General features: G+C 55.3%; 2 protein-coding genes across 6 annotated transcripts in view; one reads left to right on the top strand and one right to left on the bottom strand.

The window, feature by feature from the left end:
• SRRT (serrate, RNA effector molecule) overlaps positions 1-12450 on the bottom strand; it is a 39222-nt gene extending 26772 nt beyond the window's left edge. For 2 of the 5 annotated variants that reach the window (XM_054052739.1, XM_054052737.1), the window contains exons 1-7: positions 12326-12449; positions 11133-11255; positions 10885-11013; positions 10602-10748; positions 9318-9509; positions 2287-2456; positions 494-654 (exon numbers count right to left, since the gene is read on the bottom strand). In XM_054052739.1, the coding sequence (XP_053908714.1) occupies positions 494-654; positions 2287-2456; positions 9318-9509; positions 10602-10748; positions 10885-11013; positions 11133-11251 (918 nt within the window). In that variant the 5' untranslated portion in view covers positions 11252-11255; positions 12326-12449. Of the gene's footprint in view, positions 1-493; positions 655-2286; positions 2457-9317; positions 9510-10601; positions 10749-10884; positions 11014-11132; positions 11256-12325 lie in introns of all 5 variants that reach the window. The other 3 variants (XM_054052738.1, XM_054052740.1, XM_054052736.1) reach the window with 2 other exon arrangements.
• A 27-nt stretch (positions 12451-12477) lies between these two features.
• The window catches only part of LOC128849975 (ephrin type-B receptor 4-like), a 33429-nt gene continuing 28910 nt past the window's right edge, over positions 12478-16996 (top strand). Inside the window, exons 1-2 of the mRNA XM_054052735.1 lie at positions 12478-12840; positions 15852-15935. Coding sequence (XP_053908710.1) covers positions 15884-15935 — 52 coding nt within the window. The 5' untranslated portion in view covers positions 12478-12840; positions 15852-15883. The remainder of the gene's footprint in view (positions 12841-15851; positions 15936-16996) is intronic.

Here is a 16996-nt window from a genome sequence, read left to right as displayed (position 1 = left end):
AAAAGAGACCCCAAAAGGGACCCCATGAGCCTCAAAATGGACTCCATGGACCAAAAAGGACCCCAAGAACCCCAAGAGGAACCCCAATAAAGCTCATGGGGACCAAAGACACCCCAAAAGGGACCTCACGGGCCTCAAAATGGACCCCATGGACCAAAAGAGACTCCAAAAGGAACCCCATGAGCCTCAAAATGGACTCCATGGACCAAAAGGAACCCCAAGAACCCCAAGAGAGATCCCAAGAACCCCAAAAAGGACCCCAAGAAAGATCATGGGGACTAAAGACACCCCAAAAGAGTTCCTATGGACCAAAAGAGACCCCAAAAGGGACCCCATGAGCCTCAAAATGGACTCCATGGACCAAAAGGGACCCCATAGGCCTCAAAATGGACCCCACGGACCAAAATGAACCCCATGAACCCCCAACGGGACCCCAAGAAAGCTCGTGGGGACTCAGAGACACCCCAAAAGGGGGGGGGGGGGGGCGGTGTACCTTGGCGGGGGGGTCTGCGGGGTCGGGCGTGGGGCGCTCGGGGTCGGGGGGTCGCGCCTCGTCCTTCTTGGCGGCGTCGGCCTTGTCGGAGCGCTCGTCCTCCTCCTCCTGATCCAGAATGCGCAGATCGTGCTCCGAACCGCCCTCCATCTTAATGACGGCTGTGGAGACACCGCCCCATAGTGCCTGACCCACAGCGCCTGACCCACGGCGTGCCCCATAGCGCCTGACCCACGGCGTGCCCCACAGATCGTGCTCTGAACTGCCCTCCATCTTAATGACCGCTGTGGAGACACCGCCCCATAGCGCCTGACCCACAGCGCCTGACCCACGGCGTGCCCCATAGCGCCTGACCCACGGCGTGCCCCATAGCGCCTGACCCACAGCGCCTGCCCCACGGCGTGCCCCATAGCGCCTGACCCCTGGCGTGCCCCATAGATGGTGCTCCGAACCGCCCTCCATCTTAATGACAGCTGTGGAGACACCGCCCCATAGCGCCTGACCCATAGCGCCTGCCCCATAGCGCCTGACCCACGGCCTGCCCCATAGCGCCTGACCCCTGGCCTGCCCCACAGATCGTGCTCCGAACCGCCCTCCATCTTAATGACCGCTGTGGAGACACCGCCCCATAGCGCCTGACCCACAGCGCCTGCCCCATAGCGCCTGCCCCACGGCGTGCCCCATAGCGCCTGACCCCTGGCCTGCCCCATGGCATGCCCCAGAGAGCCTGCCCCATAGCTCCCGCCCCTGCCCCACAGCTCCAACCCCATAGATCTCACACCATAGCTTCAGCCCCACAACTCCTGCATCATAACTCCCATTCCCGCCCCACAGCTCCCGCCCCACGGCTCCAGCCCCACAGCTCCCACTCCAGCCCTATAGCTCCCGCCCCACAGCTCCCATTCCTACCCCACAGCTCCCGCCCCATAGGTGTCACCCCACAGCTCTCCCCACAGCTCCTGCCCTATAGCTCCTGCCCCACAGCTCCCACTCCTACCCCACAGCTCCCGCCCCACAGCTCTCTCCCCACAGCTCCCGCCCCATAGATCTCTCCCCACAGCTCCCGCCCCACAGATCTCTCCCCACAGCTCTCTCCCCACATCTCTCTCCCCACATCTCTCTCCCCACATCTCTCCCCCCACATCTCTCCCCCCACATCTCTCCCCTCCCACATCTCTCCCTCCCCACATCTCTCCCTCCCCACATCTCTCCCTCCCCACATCTCTCCCTCCCCACATCTCTCCCTCCCCACATCTCTCCCCCCACAACTCTCGCCCCATAGGTCTCTCCCCACATCTCTCCCCCCACATCTCCCCCCACATCTCTCTCCCCACAGCTCTCTCCCCACATCTCCCTCCCCAGAGCTCTCTCCCCACAGCTCCCTCCCCACAGCTCTCTCCCCACAGCTCCCGCCCCATAGATCTCTCCCCACAGCTCCCATTCCTACCTCACAGCTCCCGCTCACAGCTCCAGCCCTATAGCTCCCGCCCCACATCTCTCTCCCCACATCTCTCTCCCCACATCTCTCGCTCACAGCTCCAGCCCTATAGCTCCCGCCCCATAGATCTCTCCCCACAGCTCTACCTCCACATCTCTCTCCCCACATCTCTCTCCCCACAACTCCCGCCCAACAGCTCTCTCCCCCCATCTCTCCCCACGGCTCTCTCCCCACGGCTCCCGCCCCATAGATCTCTCCCCATAGATCTCTCCCCACAGCTCCCACCCCACAGCTCTCTCCCCACGGCTCCCGCCCCATAGATCTCTCCCCACATCCCTCCCCGGCGGGGCCGTACCTGCGTCGAGGGTTTTGACGATGGCGGGCGCTCGGTCGATGTCGAGGAGGAGGTTATCGAACCATCCGTTGTCCGAGAGGTACAGGAAGACGTTGAGGCGGTTGCGCAGCGCCGCCTGCGCCTCCTGCTTCCGCCTCCCCGCCTCGTCCGGGTGGTACTTGGAACGGAACCTGGGGGGGCACAAAGCGGGGGGGTCAGGGGGACCCCCATAATGGGGGGGCAACACCCCCATAGCCATCCCTTTCTTCTTTGGGGGGGGGGGACACCCCCATAGCCATCCCTTTCTTTTTTGGGGGGGCACACCCCCATAGCCATCCCTTTCTTTTTTGGGGGGGACCCCCCCATAGCCACAATGGGGATGCATTTTATGGGGGGACCCCCCAATAACCATAATGGGGATCCATTTTATGGGCGGACACCCCCATAGCCAAACTGGGGATCCCTTTTTTTGGGGGGCACCCCCCCATAGCCAAACTGGGGATCCCTTGTTTTGGGGGGACCCCCTCATAGTCAAACTGGGGATCCCTTTTTTTCGGGGTACACCCCCATAGCCACAATGGGGATCCATTTTATGGGGGGGACCCCCTCATAGCCAAACTGGGGATCCCTTTTTTTGGGGGGGGCGACACCCCCATAGCCATCCCTTTCTTTTTTGGGGGGACCCCCTCATAGCCAAACTGGGGATCCCTTTCTTTCGGGGTACACCCCCATAGCAACAATGGGGATCACTTTTTTGGGGGGACACCCCCATAGCCACAATGGGGATCCATTTTATGGGGGGACACCCCCATAGCCAAACTGGGGATCCCTTTTTTTGGGGGGACCCCCTCATAGCCAAACTGAGGATCCCTTTTTTTCGGGGTACACCCCCATAGCCACAATGGAGATCTCTTTTATTTCGGGGGGCGACCCCCATAGCCCCCCACTATGAAAATTGGGGCACAGACACCCCCTGTGCCCCCCAAAAGGGGTCCAAAGACCCCTCTATCTGCCACAACCGGGGCGCAGACACCCCCAAAACCCCCATATCAACTCAGACCCCCCCCCCCAAATCCTCCCGCTCCCCAAATTTGCCCCCCCCCCCCAAAATCCTTCTCCTCTGCCATATTTGGGGCGCACGCAGACGCCGGGATTGGGGGGGGGGGGGGGCCCAGAACGGCGGCGAGCGGCATCGCAAGGGGGGGGTCGGGGCGGTTTTTGGGGTGCAGGGGGTTTGGGGGGGGGTCATACATACGCTTGCCACGACCGTCGCCGTCCGGTTGGGCCCCCGCTGCGGCGCTTTTTTTATTGGTTAATTAGCGTTAATTACCGTTCATCCGCCTTTGGATTTCCGCCCCGCGCGGGGTCGTAGCAAATTACACCGCGGGTTTAGCGCTTACGGTCGAAAAAGCGCTAAAAACGGCCAAAAAATGGAGAAAAGTCATCAAAAATAGAATAAAAAGGGCCAATCTGGACCAAAAGCCGCAAAAAAAGGGCTAAAAATGGCGGAAAAAGGGCTAAAAATGGCGGAAAAATGGCCAAAAGTGGTGCAAAAATGGCCAAAAGCGGTGCAAAAATGGCCAAAAGTGGTGCAAAAATGGCCAAAAGTGGTCCAAAAATGGCCAAAAGTGGTGCAAAAATGGCCAAAAGTGGTGCAAAAATGGCCAAAAGTGGTCCAAAAACGGCCAAAAGTGACACAAAAACAACCAACGGACGCCAAAAGTAGAAGAAAAACAGCAAAGATGGTGGAAAAATAGCGAATAATGGGCAAAAGTGGGGGGAAAAGGGCCAAAAGCGGTGGAAAAATGATCTATGGTGGCCAAAAACAATGGAAAATGGTCAATAGTGGCGAAAAGTGATGGGAAAATGGTCAATAGTGGCCAAAAGTGATGGGAAAATGGTCAATAGTAGCCAAAAGTGATGGAAAACAGTCAATAGTGGCCAAAAACGATGGGAAAATGGTCAATAGTGGCCAAAAGCGATGGGAAAATGGTCAATAGTGGCCAAAAGTGATGGGAAAATGGTCAATAGTGGCCAAAAACGATGGGAAAATGGTCAATAGTGGCCGAAAGTGATGGGAAAATGGTCAATAGTGGCCAAAAGTTATGGGAAAATGGTCAATAGTGGCCAAAAGCAATGGGAAAATGGTCAATAGTGGCCAAAAGCGATGGGAAAATGGTCAATAGTGGCCAAAAGTGATGGGAAAATGGTCAATAGTGGCCAAAAACGATGGGAAAATGGTCAATAGTGGCCGAAAGTGATGGGAAAATGGTCAATAGTGGCCAAAAACGATGGGAAAATGGTCAATAGTGGCCAAAAGTGATGGGAAAATGGTCAATAGTGGCCAAAAGTGATGGGAAAATGGTCAATAGTGGCCAAAAGCAATGGGAAAATGGTCAATAGTGGCCAAAAGCGATGGGAAAATGGTCAATAGTGGCCAAAAGTGATGGGAAAATGGTCAATAGTGGCCAAAAGCAATGGGAAAATGGTCAATAGTGGCCAAAAGCAATGGGAAAATGGTCAATAGTGGCCAAAAGCGATGGGAAAACGGTCAATAGTGGCCAAAAGTAATGGGAAAATGGTCAATAGTGGCCAAAAGTGATGGGAAAATGGTCAATAGTGGCCAAAAGTGATGGGAAAATGGTCAATAGTGGCCAAAAGCGATGGGAAAATGGTCAATAGTGGCCAAAAGTGATGGGAAAATGGTCAATAGTGGCCAAAAGTGATGGGAAACGGTCAATAGAGGCCAAAAGTGATGGGAAAACGGTCAATAATGACCAAAAGTGATGGGAAAATGGTTAATAGTGGCCAAAAAGCGATGGGAAAATGGTCAATAGTGGCCAAAAGTGATGGGAAAATGGTCAATAGTGGCCAAAAACGATGGGAAAACGGCCAAAAATAGTGGAAAAACAACCAAAACTGATTAAAAAATAGGCAACAGCGGCCAAAACTGATGAAAAACCAACCAACGGTCGTCAAAACCAGTGGAAAAACGATCAATAGTCCCCAAAAGTGACGAAAAAGTAACCAAAAACGGCGAAGAGTGCTCGAAAAATGAGAAAGAGCGGCTAAAAGCGGTAGAAAAATGGCTGAAGGCGGCAGAAAAATGGCCAAAAACAGCGGAAAATGGTCAACAACAGCGGAAAAACGGCCGATATCAGTAAAAAAATGGCCAAAACCAACGGAAAATGGGCAAAAGCAGTGGAAAAATGGCCAAAACCAGTGGGAAAATGGCTGAAGGTGGCAGAAAAAAGGCCAAAACCAGTGGAAAATGGGCAAAAGCAGTGGAAAAATGGCCAAACCCAACGTAAAAATGGCGGAAAATGGCCTAAAAGCGGTGGAATCCCAACCAAAACCGTTGCAACAATGCCCGACGGCGTCGGAAAAAGGCGGAAAAGCAGCCAAAGGCGGTGGAGAAACGGCAATAACGGCGACTACCGGCGGAATAGAGGTCCGGAAAAAAAAAGGACCCGAAAGGCTCCAAAGTGGTCCGAAAATGGATCGCGAAAAATAAAACAACAAACGCGCGCTCGGCCTCGCTGGGCCCTGCCTGCTTCCTGTCACTTTTGCTCGCTAATGGCCGCATTGTGCGCGACCCTCAACCCTCGCTATCTGCCCGGGCCCCCCCCCTTTAATGAGGGGGGAGCTTCGTTAAGAGGGACGGGCGTTAACGAGCCCCGTTCTAAAGGGAGAGGGGAGCTCTCTCCAGGCTGGAGATCCGCAGGGAAAACCTCGCTCGCGGCTCTTCGGGAGAAAAGGGAATGGTTAAAGTCCGCGTGGAGACGCCGGGGGGCCCCCCCCCCAGAACAACCCCCCCCCCAATCCCTTCAGAGTAGGGGGATCCCACACCCCACCCCCCACCACCACCGCCCCCCAAAATAATGGGGAAACAAAAAAATAAAGGGTTTTGGGGGGAAAAATGAGAGTTTTGGGGGAAAAAATGAGAGTTTTGGGGGGAAAATGGAGCCTTCGGCGGGGGAAAAATGGAGTCTTTCAGGTGAGAAAAAGGGAGGTTTTGGAAAGGGGAAAAGGGAGTGTTTGGAGGGTAAAAATGGAGCTTTTGAGGGGAAGAAAAAATGAGGTATTTTAGGGGGAAAAACTAAAGCCAATTTGGGGGGGAAAATTATGATTTTTTTGAGAGGAAAACTGAGGTCTTTTGGAGGGGAAAACTGAGGCCTTTTTGGGGGGAAAACTGAGGTGTTTTTGAGGAGAAAAATTGAGGCCTTTTTGAGGGGAAAACTGAGGCCTTTTTGGGGGGAAACTGAGGTCTTTTTGGGGGGAAAACTGAGGTATTTTTGGGGGGAAAACTGAGGCCTTTTTGGGGGGAAAACTGAGGCCTTTTTGGGGGGAAAACTGAGGCCTTTTTGGGGGGAAAACTGAGGCCTTTTTGGGGGGAAAACTGAGGCCTTTTTGGGGGGAAAACTGAGGCCTTTTTGGGGGGAAAACTGAGGCCTTTTTGGGGGGAAAACTGAGGTCTTTTTGGGGGGAAAACTGAGGTCTTTTTGGGGGGAAAACTGAGGCATTTCTGGGGGGAAAACTGAGGCATTTCTGGGGGGAAAACTGAGGCATTTCTGGGGGGAAAACTGAGGCCTTTTTGGGGGGAAAACTGAGGCCTTTTTGGGGGGAAAACTGAGGCCTTTTTGGGGGGGAACTGAGGCCTTTTTGGGGGGAAAACTGAGGCCTTTTTGGGGGGAAAACTGAGGCATTTCTGGGGGGAAAACTGAGGCCTTTTTGGGGGGAAAACTGAGGCCTTTTTGGGGGGGAACTGAGGCCTTTTTGGGGGGAAAACTGAGGACTTTTTGGGGGGAAAACTGAGGTCTTTTTGAGGAGAAAAACTGAGGTCTTTTTGGGGGGAAAACTGAGATCTTTTTGGGGGGAAAACTGAAGTACTTTTGGGGGGAAAACTGAGGTGTTTTTGGGGGAGAAACTGAGGTCTTTTTGAGGGGGAAACTGAGGTCTTTTTGGGGGGAAAACTGAGGTATTTTTTGGGGGAAAACTGAGGTCTTTTTGAGGGGAAAACTGAGATATTTTTGAGGGGAAAACTGAGGTCTTTTTGGGGGAGAAACTGAGGTCTTTTTGAGGAGGAAAACTGAGGTCTTTTTGAGGGGAAAACTGAGGTATTTTTGAGGGGAAAACTGAGGTATTTTTGAGGGGAAAACTGAGGTATTTTGGGGGGAAAACTGAGGTCTTTTTGAGGAGGAAAACTGAGGTCTTTTTGAGGGGAAAACTGAGGTCTTTTTGAGGAGGAAAACTTAGGCCTTTTTTGGGGGAAAAACTGAGGCCTTTTTGGGGGGAAAACTGAGGCCTTTTTGGGGGGAAAACTGAGGCCTTTTTGGGGGGAAAACTGAGGCCTTTTTGGGGGGAAACTGAGGCCTTTTTGGGGGGAAAACTGAGGCCTTTTTGAGGAGGAAAATTGAGGTCTTTTTGAGGGGAAAACTGAGGTCCTTTTGCGGTGAAAACTGAGGTCTTTTTGAGGAGGAAAACTTAGGCCTTTTTTGGAGGAAAAACTGAGGCCTTTTTGGGGGGAAAACTGAGGCCTTTTTGGGGGGAAAACTGAGGCCTTTTTGGGGGGAAAACTGAGGCCTTTTTGGGGGGAAAACTGAGGCCTTTTTTGGGGGAAAAATTGAGGCCTTTTTGGGGGGAAAAATGAGGTCTTTTTGGGGGGGAAAACTGAGGTCTTTTTGAGGGGGAAAACTGAGGCCTTTTTGGGGGGAAAACTGAGGCATTTTTGGGGGGAAAACTGAGGCCTTTTTGGGGGGGGAACTGAGGCCTTTTTGGGGGGAAAACTGAGGCCTTTTTGGGGGGAAAACTGAGGACTTTTTGGGGGGAAAACTGAGGACTTTTTGGGGGGAAAACTGAGGACTTTTTGGGGGGAAAACTGAGGACTTTTTGGGGGGAAAACTGAGGCCTTTTTTGAGGAGAAAAATTGAGGCCTTTTTGGGGGGAAAACTGAGGTCTTTTTGGGGGGAAAAATGAGGTATTTTTGGGGGGAAAAATGAGGCCTTTTTGAGGGGGAAAACTGAGGTATTTTGTGGGGAAAACTGAGGCCTTTTTGGGGGGAAAACTGAGGCCTTTTTGGGGGGAAAACTGAGGCCTTTTTGGGGGGAAAACTGAGGCCTTTTTGGGGGGAAAACTGAGGCCTTTTTGAGGGGAAAACTGAGGTCTTTTTGGGGGGAAAACTGAGCTATTTTTGGGGGGAAAACTGAGGTCTTTTTGAGGGGAAAACTGAGGCCTTTTTGGGGGGAAAACTGAGGCCTTTTGGGGGGGGGAACTGAGGCCTTTTTGAGGGGGAAAACTGAGGCCTTTTTGGGGGGAAAACTGAGGACTTTTTGGGGGGAAAACTGAGGCCTTTTTTGAGGAGAAAAATTGAGGCCTTTTTGGGGGGAAAACTGAGGTCTTTTTGGGGGGAAAAATGAGGTATTTTTGGGGGGAAAAATGAGGTCTTTTTGAGGGGAAAACTGAGGTGTTTTTGAGGAGAAAAATTGAGGTCTTTTTGGGGGGAAAACTGAGGTCTTTTTGGGGGGAAAACTGAGGCCTTTTTGAGAGGAAAACTGAGGTCTTTTTGGGGGGAAAACTGAGGTATTTTTGGGGGGAAAACTGAGGTATTTTTGGGGGGAAAAATGAGGTATTTTTGGGGGGAAAAATGAGGTCTTTTTGAGGGGAAAACTGAGGTCTTTTTGAGGAGAAAAATTGAGGTCTTTTTGGGGGGAAAACTGAGGCCTTTTTGGGGGGAAAACTGAGGTCTTTTTGCGAGGGAAACTGAGGTCTTTTTGCGGGGAAAACTGAGGTCATTTAGGGGGAAAACCTCAGGTCTTTTTGGAGAAAAAACAGATCTTTTTGGAAGTAAAAGTGAAATCTTTTTTGGGGGGGAAACTGAGGTGTTTTTCGGGGGGAAAAGTGAGGTGTTTTTTGGGGGAAAAACTGAGGTGTTTTGGGGAGGAAAAGTGAGGTCTTTTTGAAGGGAAAAGTGAGATTTTTTGGGGAGAAAAGTGAGATCTTTTGGGGGAGAAAACCAAAGTGTTTCTTGGAAAGAAAAGTTCTCCCCAACGTACCACTCCTCGTCTTTGTGCGCCAAGAAGAATTCCTGCATCTGCTGCCGCCGGAAATCCAGTTTGTAGTCGTTATAGCGTTTCACCGCTTCCGTTTCGTCCACGGCGTCGTCCAGCGAGAGCAGAAATTCCTTGAAGCTCTTCATCACCGGGGGGGCCATGCCCAGATCCACCTCCGCGATGTTACCCAGTCTGCTTGGGGGCATTTTTTGGGGACCGTTTTGGGGCATTACGGAGCGATTTGATCCAGTTTTGTGGGGTTCGGGGCCATTTTGGAGCGATTTGGAGACAAATCGCGGTGATTTGGGATGATTATGGGGGATCCGAGCCAACCCTGGAGCAATCTGGGGCTATTTAGGGTGACTAAATCCAGTTTTCTGACGTTTGCAGCCACTTTGGAGAGATTTGATCCAATTTTGTACGGTTTGGAACCATTTTGGGGCCATATGATGCAGTTCTGTAAGGTCTGAAATCGTTTTGGGTTGATTTGGGGCCACTTTAGGTTGATTTGGGACCATTTTGAGTTGATTTGGGGCCACTTTGAGTTGATTTGGGGCCACTTTGAGTTGATTCGGAACCATTTTGAGTTGATTCGGAACCATTTTGAGTTGATTCGGGGCCACTTTGAGTTGATTCGGAACCATTTTGAGTTGATTCGGAACCATTTTGAGTTGATTCGGAACCATTTTGAGTTGATTCGGAACCATTTTGAGTTGATTCGGAACCATCACTCGTGATGTTTTGGGGGGCTGTGGCGCAGCAGAGGAGTTTGGGGGTGCTGGGGGAGGTTGAAGTGGGGATTTAGGGGGGGCAGCAGAGGAGTTTGGGGGTGCTGGAGGAGATTGAAGTGGGGATTTTGGGGGGACAGCAGACGAGTTTGGGGGTGCTGGGGGAGACTGAAGTGGGGATTTAGAGGAGACAGCAGAGGAGTTTGGGGGGGCTGAATGAGGTTGAAGTGGGGATTTAGGGGGGCAGCAGAGGAGTTTGGGGGTGCTGGAGGGGGTTGAAGTGGGGATTTAGGGGGACAGCAGACGAGTTTGGGGGTGCTGGAGGGGGTTGAAGTGGGGATTTAGGAGGGGCAGCAGAGGAGTTTGGGGGTGCTGGGGGAGATTGAAGTGGGGATTTAGGGGGGGCAGCAGAGGAGTTTGGGGGTGCTGGAGGAGGTTGAAGTGGGGATTTGGGGGGGCAGCAGAGGAGTTTGGGGGTGCTGGGGGAGATTGAAGTGGGGATTTAGGGGAGACAGCAGAAGAGTTTGGGGGTGCTGCAGGGGGGGCTCAGGGTCCTTACCTGGCCTGGATGGGCAGGATGTGGTGCTGCATGACGTGCATCTCGGGGTGCCCCCAGGGCTGGGGGGGGCCATAGGTGGGGCCCGCGCCCCCCCCACTATAGGGGAGATCGTAGCTGCTGTGATAGGGATCCCCGCTGTGCTCATCCCTGGGGGGGGGGGACGATAAAAAATAGGGTTGAGGAGAACTAAAATAACTTCGCAGGATTATGAAAAGGTTTGGGGGGGACTGCGAAGGGTCTCGGGGGGCCATGAGGGATCTCTGGAGAAGGGGGCGTCTCTCACCAATCACGGCGCAAACGTTTCTGAGGGGGGCTCAGCTCATGCCGGGGGGGTGAAAAGCGCTCCCGCCGCGTCCGGTCGTAGTCCCGGTACTCGCCCCGGCTGCGCCGTTCCCGCCCGCGATCCCAATCCCTGCGGAAACAGATAAATTCAGGATCCTCTCCCCCCCCTCCGTGACACACCAATAAAGTGGGGTGGTTTTTTTTTGGGGGGGGGTTGAGTTGGGGTTCCCGGTCCCCTCAATTCCATACCGGTCACTCCAATCATCGCGGCGGCGCTCGTCGCGTTCCCGGGAGCGATCGTAGTCGCTGCGTTCCCGGCGGAATTTATCACGCCGGCGGCGGTCGTATTCATCGTCGCTGTCTCCCATAGTACTGCAGAGAAAGGGGAAGGTTACAGGAAGGTTAAGGGCCCCCCCCATCTCCCAGTAGCCCCCAGGGCCCCCCCAGTTCCCCTCCAAGCCCCCCTGGGAGCCCCCACACCTCCCCAGCTCTCCCCATCACCCCATGACCTTTGCAGCCCCCCAAGTTCCCTGGCACCCAGTACCCCCCCCCCTTCAAGCCCTCCAGTATCCCATGATCCTTTGCACCTAAGATTCCTCCGCAGATCCCATTCACTCTCCCCTCCCCAAAAAACCTCCACTATCCCATAACCCTTTGGGGTCCCTCATCCCCCCCCCCCCCCCAATCCCTTGCCTCGCCCCCCCCCAACCCCTCCCAGAGACCCCCAAGAGCCCCCAGACCCTTTAATGAGCTCTCCCAGTCCATCCCAGTTCCTTTCCAGTCCATCTGTAAGTCCTCCCAGTGCCCTCCAGTGCATCCCAGTCCAACCCAGGACCTTCCAGTCCACACCAGTCCTTCCCCAGGGCCTTCCAGTCCCTCCTCAGTCCATCTCCAAGTCCTCCCAGTACCTTCCAGTGCATCCCAGTGCAGTCCGGGCCCTCTCCAGTCCAGCCCAATCCCTCCCCAGTCTGGCCCAGTCCCTCCCCAGACCCTCCCAGTGCCCCCCAGTCCCTCTTCGGGGCCTCCCAATCCATCCCAGGCCCTCCCCAGAGCCTCCCAGTCCATCCCAGTCCATCCCCAGTCCATCCCTAAGTCCTCCCAGTGTCCCCCAGTACATCCCAGGCCGTCCACAGTCCATCCCAGTCCCTCTCTCGACCCTCCCAGTGCCCCTAAAGTCCATCACAGTCTCTCCCTAAGTCCTCCCAGTGCCCTCCAGTACATCCCAGGCCCTCCCCAATCCAGCCCAGTCCCTCCCTAAACCCTCCCAGTGCATCCCAGTCCATCCCAGCCCCTCCCCAGTGCCTCCCAGTACCCCACAATAACCCCCCAACACCCCCTAATTCTTCAGCCCCCCCCGTAACCCCTCCACCTCCTTCAAAGCCCCCCCGATCTTGACGTCTTCCCCCCCTATTCCGCCATAACCCCCCCGCGCCCCCTCTCACCTCCACGCGCTTCCCTCGGCCGCGCTCTGCCCAGCGCGCCGCCGCCCGCTCCGCTTCCGCTCCGCGCCAACCGGACGTGACGTCAGCCGCGGGGGGGGGGGTTGTCTTGAGCTCGGCCGCTCTAGGCGCGCGGGAGGACCTCGCGGTTCCTTTATGATTTAGAGGTTGGAGAGGAGTGGAGGGCAACCGGCAGGCTCAGCCGGCGCGGAGGAGCCGCGCGGGGAGAGAACAGCCTCGTTCTGCCGTGGAGAAAGAGCGATGCGACCCCCTCATAAGCCGCGTTCTTTATGGTAGCGAGGGGACGCTCTAGCCCATGTCCTGGAGGACCGGAACTCTATAGTGTATCCTCGCCACTGCCCTCCCGGAGCCAGTCGGAGACCACGTGACGCTGGCGCCGCCATCTTGCTGCGCGCCGCCCGCGCTGGAGCCGCCCCCGACCCGCCATGGCCGCGCGCCGCCATCTTGAGCGCCTGTGGGGGCGCGAGGAGCCGCTCGTCCCGCTGCTTTCCTCTCAGGTTACCAGTGCTCCCAGTCCATCCCAGTACCCCTCCCCGGCGCACCAGTCTCCCCGTGTCCCCTCCGCAGGGCTTCCCAGTCCCTCCCAGTGAACCCTCTGTTCATCCCAGTGTGTCCCAGTCCATCCCAGTGCCCCCTCAGTCACTCCCAGTCCCTCACAGTGACCCCTCTGTTCATCCCAGTGCGTCCCAGTTCATCCCAGTGACCCCTCTGTTCATCCCAGTCCCTCACAGTCCATCCCAGTGCCCTCTCAGTCGCTCCCAGTCCCTCCCAGTGACCCCTCTGTTCATCCCAGTCCCTCCCAGTCCATCCCAGTGCCCCTCTACACCCCCCCAGTTCCTCCCAGTTCATCCCAGTGCCCCTCTACAGCTCTCCAGTTCCTCCCAGTCCATCCTAGTGCCCCTCTACACCCCCCCAGTTCCTCCCAGTGACCCTCTACACCCTCCCAGTTCCTCCCAGTCCATCCCAGTGCCCTTCTACACACCCCCAGTTCCTCCCAGTCCATCCCAGTGCCCCTCTACACCCCCCCAGTCCCTCCCAGTCCATCCCAGTGCCCACAAAAAAGGGGTCTTTTTTACTCTAAATTCTCTCACAACCTTCAAAAAACTGTTTTTTTACCACAAATCCTCCCCAAATCTCCCACTTTCACCCCAAATCTCCTCACACCCCTCCCAAAACTGCCCAGAAGTGCACTTTTTACCCCAAATCCCCCCACCAGCTCCCTAAAAAAGTGATTTTTACATCAAATCTACTCCAGAAACTGCCGCTTTCACCCCAAATCTCCTCACAGCCCTCCCCAAACTCCACAGAAATTCAATTATTACCTCGAGTTTTCTCAAATTTCTTCTCAAACTCCAACAAAATGTGATTATTACCCAAAATCACCTCAAAAACTACCAGAAAACCTATTTTTTACAGGAAATTTTTGTAATAATAGTCTGAAAATACAAATTTTACCTCACGTTTTCTTCTTAGATTGTCTGAAAACATAAATTTTCCCTTAATTTTTCTCAAATTTCTTCTCAAACTCCAACAAAATGCGATTATCACCCAAAATCACCTCAGAAACTACCAGAAAACTTATTTTTTACAGGAAATTCTTGTAATAATGGTTTGAAAATACAAATTTTACCTCACATTTTCTTCTTAGATTGTCTGAAAACATAAATTTTCCCTTAATTTTTCTCAAATTTCTTTTCAAACTCCAACAAAATGCGATTATTACCCAAAATCACCTCAAAAACTACCAGAAAACTTATTTTTTACAGGAAATTCTTGTAATAATAGTCTGAAAATGCAAATTTTACCTCACGTTTTCTTCTCAGATTGTCTGAAAACATAAATTTTCACTTAATTTTTCTCAAATTTCGTCTGAAACACAACGAAAGGATATTTTTTAATCTCAAATCCCCTCACAAACTACTGAAAACCTCTTTTTTACCTCAAATTTACCCCCGAAACTGCCACTTTCACCCCCAAATCTCCTCACAGCTCTCTCCAAACTCCCCAAAAGTGCACTTTTTACCCCAAAGGGTCTCCAAACTCCCCCAAAAACGCAACTTTCACCTCAAATCTTCTCCGATTTCCCCTCCCAGTTGCCCCCCAGTTCCCTCCCGCTCTGTCCCAGTGCCAATCCAGGGCCTCCGGCCCCTCCCAGTCTCCCCCAGTCCCCTCCCAGTTCATCCCAGTTCACCCCAAGTTCCTCCCAGTGCCCCCCAGTCCCCTCCCAGTTCATCCCGGTTCACCCCAAGTTCCTCCCAGTGTCCTCTTTTCCCTCCCCATCCTCTCCCAGTCCATCCCAGTATCAACTCAGGCCCCCCCCAGTTCGCACCAGTCCCCTCTCCCACCATTCCCAGTACTCTTCTGGTCTCTCCCAGTGCCCCCACTCCAACCCAGTTCCCCTCCCGTCCCTCCCAGTCCATCCCAGTCCATCCCAGTTCCCCCCCAAGTCCCTCTCAGTTTCTTTCCAGAACCTCCCAGTCTCCCCCAGTATCTCCCAGTCCCCCCACAATCCTTCTTTCTCCCCTCAGTGTCCCCCTCTCCATCCCAGTCCCCCCCAGTCCATCCCAGTCCCCCCCAATTCCCTTCCAGAACCTCCCAGTCCCCTCCAGTCCTTCCCAGTCCCCCCACTCCTTCCCCCCCCAGTGTCCCCTTCTCCATCCCAGTCCCCCCCAGTCCATCCCAGTTCCTTTCCAGAACCTCCCAGTACCCCCACTACATCCCCCCTCCCTCCCAATCCCCTCCAGTCCTTTCCAGTCCCCCCAATCCTTCCCCCCAGTGTCCCCCTCTCCATCCCAGTCCCCCCCAGTCCATCCCAGTTCCCACCAATTCCCTTCCAGTTCCCCTCCAGAACCTCCCAGTCCCCCCCCAGTCCTTTCCAGTCCCCCCAATCCACCCCCCCCAGTGTCCCTCTCTCCATCCCAGTCCCTCCCAGTCCCTCCCAGTGCCCCCCAAATCCCTTCCAGAACCTCCCAGTCCCCCCCAGTCCATCCCAGTTCCCACCAATTCCCTTCCAGTTCCCCTCCAGAACCTCCCAGTCCACCCCAGTCCTTCCCAGTCCCCCCAATCCTTCCCCCCACAGTGTCCCCCTCTCCATCCCAGTCCGTCCCAGTCCATCCCAGTCCATCCCAGTCCCCCCCAATTCCCTTCCAGAACCTCCCAGTACCCCCACTACATCCCCCCTCCCTCCCAGCCCCCCCCAGTCCTTTCCAGTCCCCCAACTCCTTCTCCCCCCACTGTCCCCCTCTCCATCCCAGTCCCTCCCAGTCCCTCCCAGTTCCCCTCCCGGGGTCGCGGCCCCACATCCTGCCCCCACCCGAACCAGGGAAACGCTCAACAAAGGCGTTTCCTGCGGGAAAGGGGGGGGACACGGGGGCCCCCCCGGACACACGGACACGGGGACGGGGGCACACGGACACTCGGACACCGGGCCGGACGCTTTCGAAACACCTGGAATTGCCTAAATTGGCCCAATTTGACCCTAAATTCTGCCCCCCCCCTCCTATTCTAGGCCCAAACCCCCCCCTCAGCTGTGGGGCCGCTATGGGGCTGTGGCTGCTCTGGCTGTGGGTCCCCCTGGGAATGGCTGAGGAGGGTGAGTGAGCGGGATGTGGGGCTGGGATCCCTCTGGGATGTGGGGCTGAGATCCCTCTGGGATGTGGGGCTGAGATCCCTCTGGATGTGGGGCTGGGATCCCCCTGGGATGTGGGGCTGAGATCCCCTCGGGATGTGGGGCTGGGATCCCCCTGGGATGTGGGGCTGGGATCCCTCTGGGATGTGGGGCTGAGATCCCCTCGGGATGTGGGGCTGGGATCCCTCTGGATGTGGGGCTGAGATCCCTCTGGGATGTGGGGCTGGGATCCCTCTGGATGTGGGGCTGAGATCCCTCTGGGATGTGGGGCTGGGATCCCTCTGGGATGTGGGGCTGAGATCCCTCTGGGATGTGGGGCTGGGATCCCTCTGGGATGTGGGGCTGGGATCCCTCTGGATGTGGGGCTGGGATCCCTCTGGATGTGGGGCTGGGATTCCTCTGGGATGTGGGGCTGAGATCCCTCTGGGATGTGGGGCTGGGATCCTCCTGGATGTGGGGCTGGGATCCCTCTGGATGTGGGGCTGGGATTCCTCTGGGATGTGGGGCTGGGATCCCTCTGGATGTGGGGCTGAGATCCCTCTGGATGTGGGGCTGAGATCCCTCTGGATGTGGGGCTGAGATCCCTCTGGATGTGGGGCTGGGATCCCTCTGGGATGTGGGGCTGGGATCCCTCTGGATGTGGGGCTGAGATCCCTCTGGGATGTGGGGCTGGGATCCCTCTGGATGTGGGGCTGAGATCCCTCTGGGATGTGGGGCTGGGATCCCTCTGGGATGTGGGGCTGAGATCCCTCTGGGATGTGGGGCTGGGATTCCTCTGGGATGTGGGGCTGGGATCCCTCGGGATGTGGGGCTGGGATCCCCTCGGGATGTGGGGCTGGGATCCCTCTGGGATGTGGGGCTGGGATCCCTCGGGATGTGGGGCTGGGATCCCTCTGGGATGTGGGGCTGGGATCCCTCTGGATGTGGGGCTGGGATCCCTCTGGGATGTGGGGCTGGGATCCCTCTGGGATGTGGGGCTGGGATCCCTCTGGGTGTGGGGCTGAGATCCCTTTGGATGTGGGGCT

Source organism: Cuculus canorus, chromosome 36 (genome assembly GCF_017976375.1).
Source record: "Cuculus canorus isolate bCucCan1 chromosome 36, bCucCan1.pri, whole genome shotgun sequence".
Lineage (NCBI taxonomy): Eukaryota > Metazoa > Chordata > Aves > Cuculiformes > Cuculidae > Cuculus > Cuculus canorus.
Note: the sequence above shows the minus strand (reverse complement) of the source record. Positions and strands in the feature narration are given on the sequence as shown.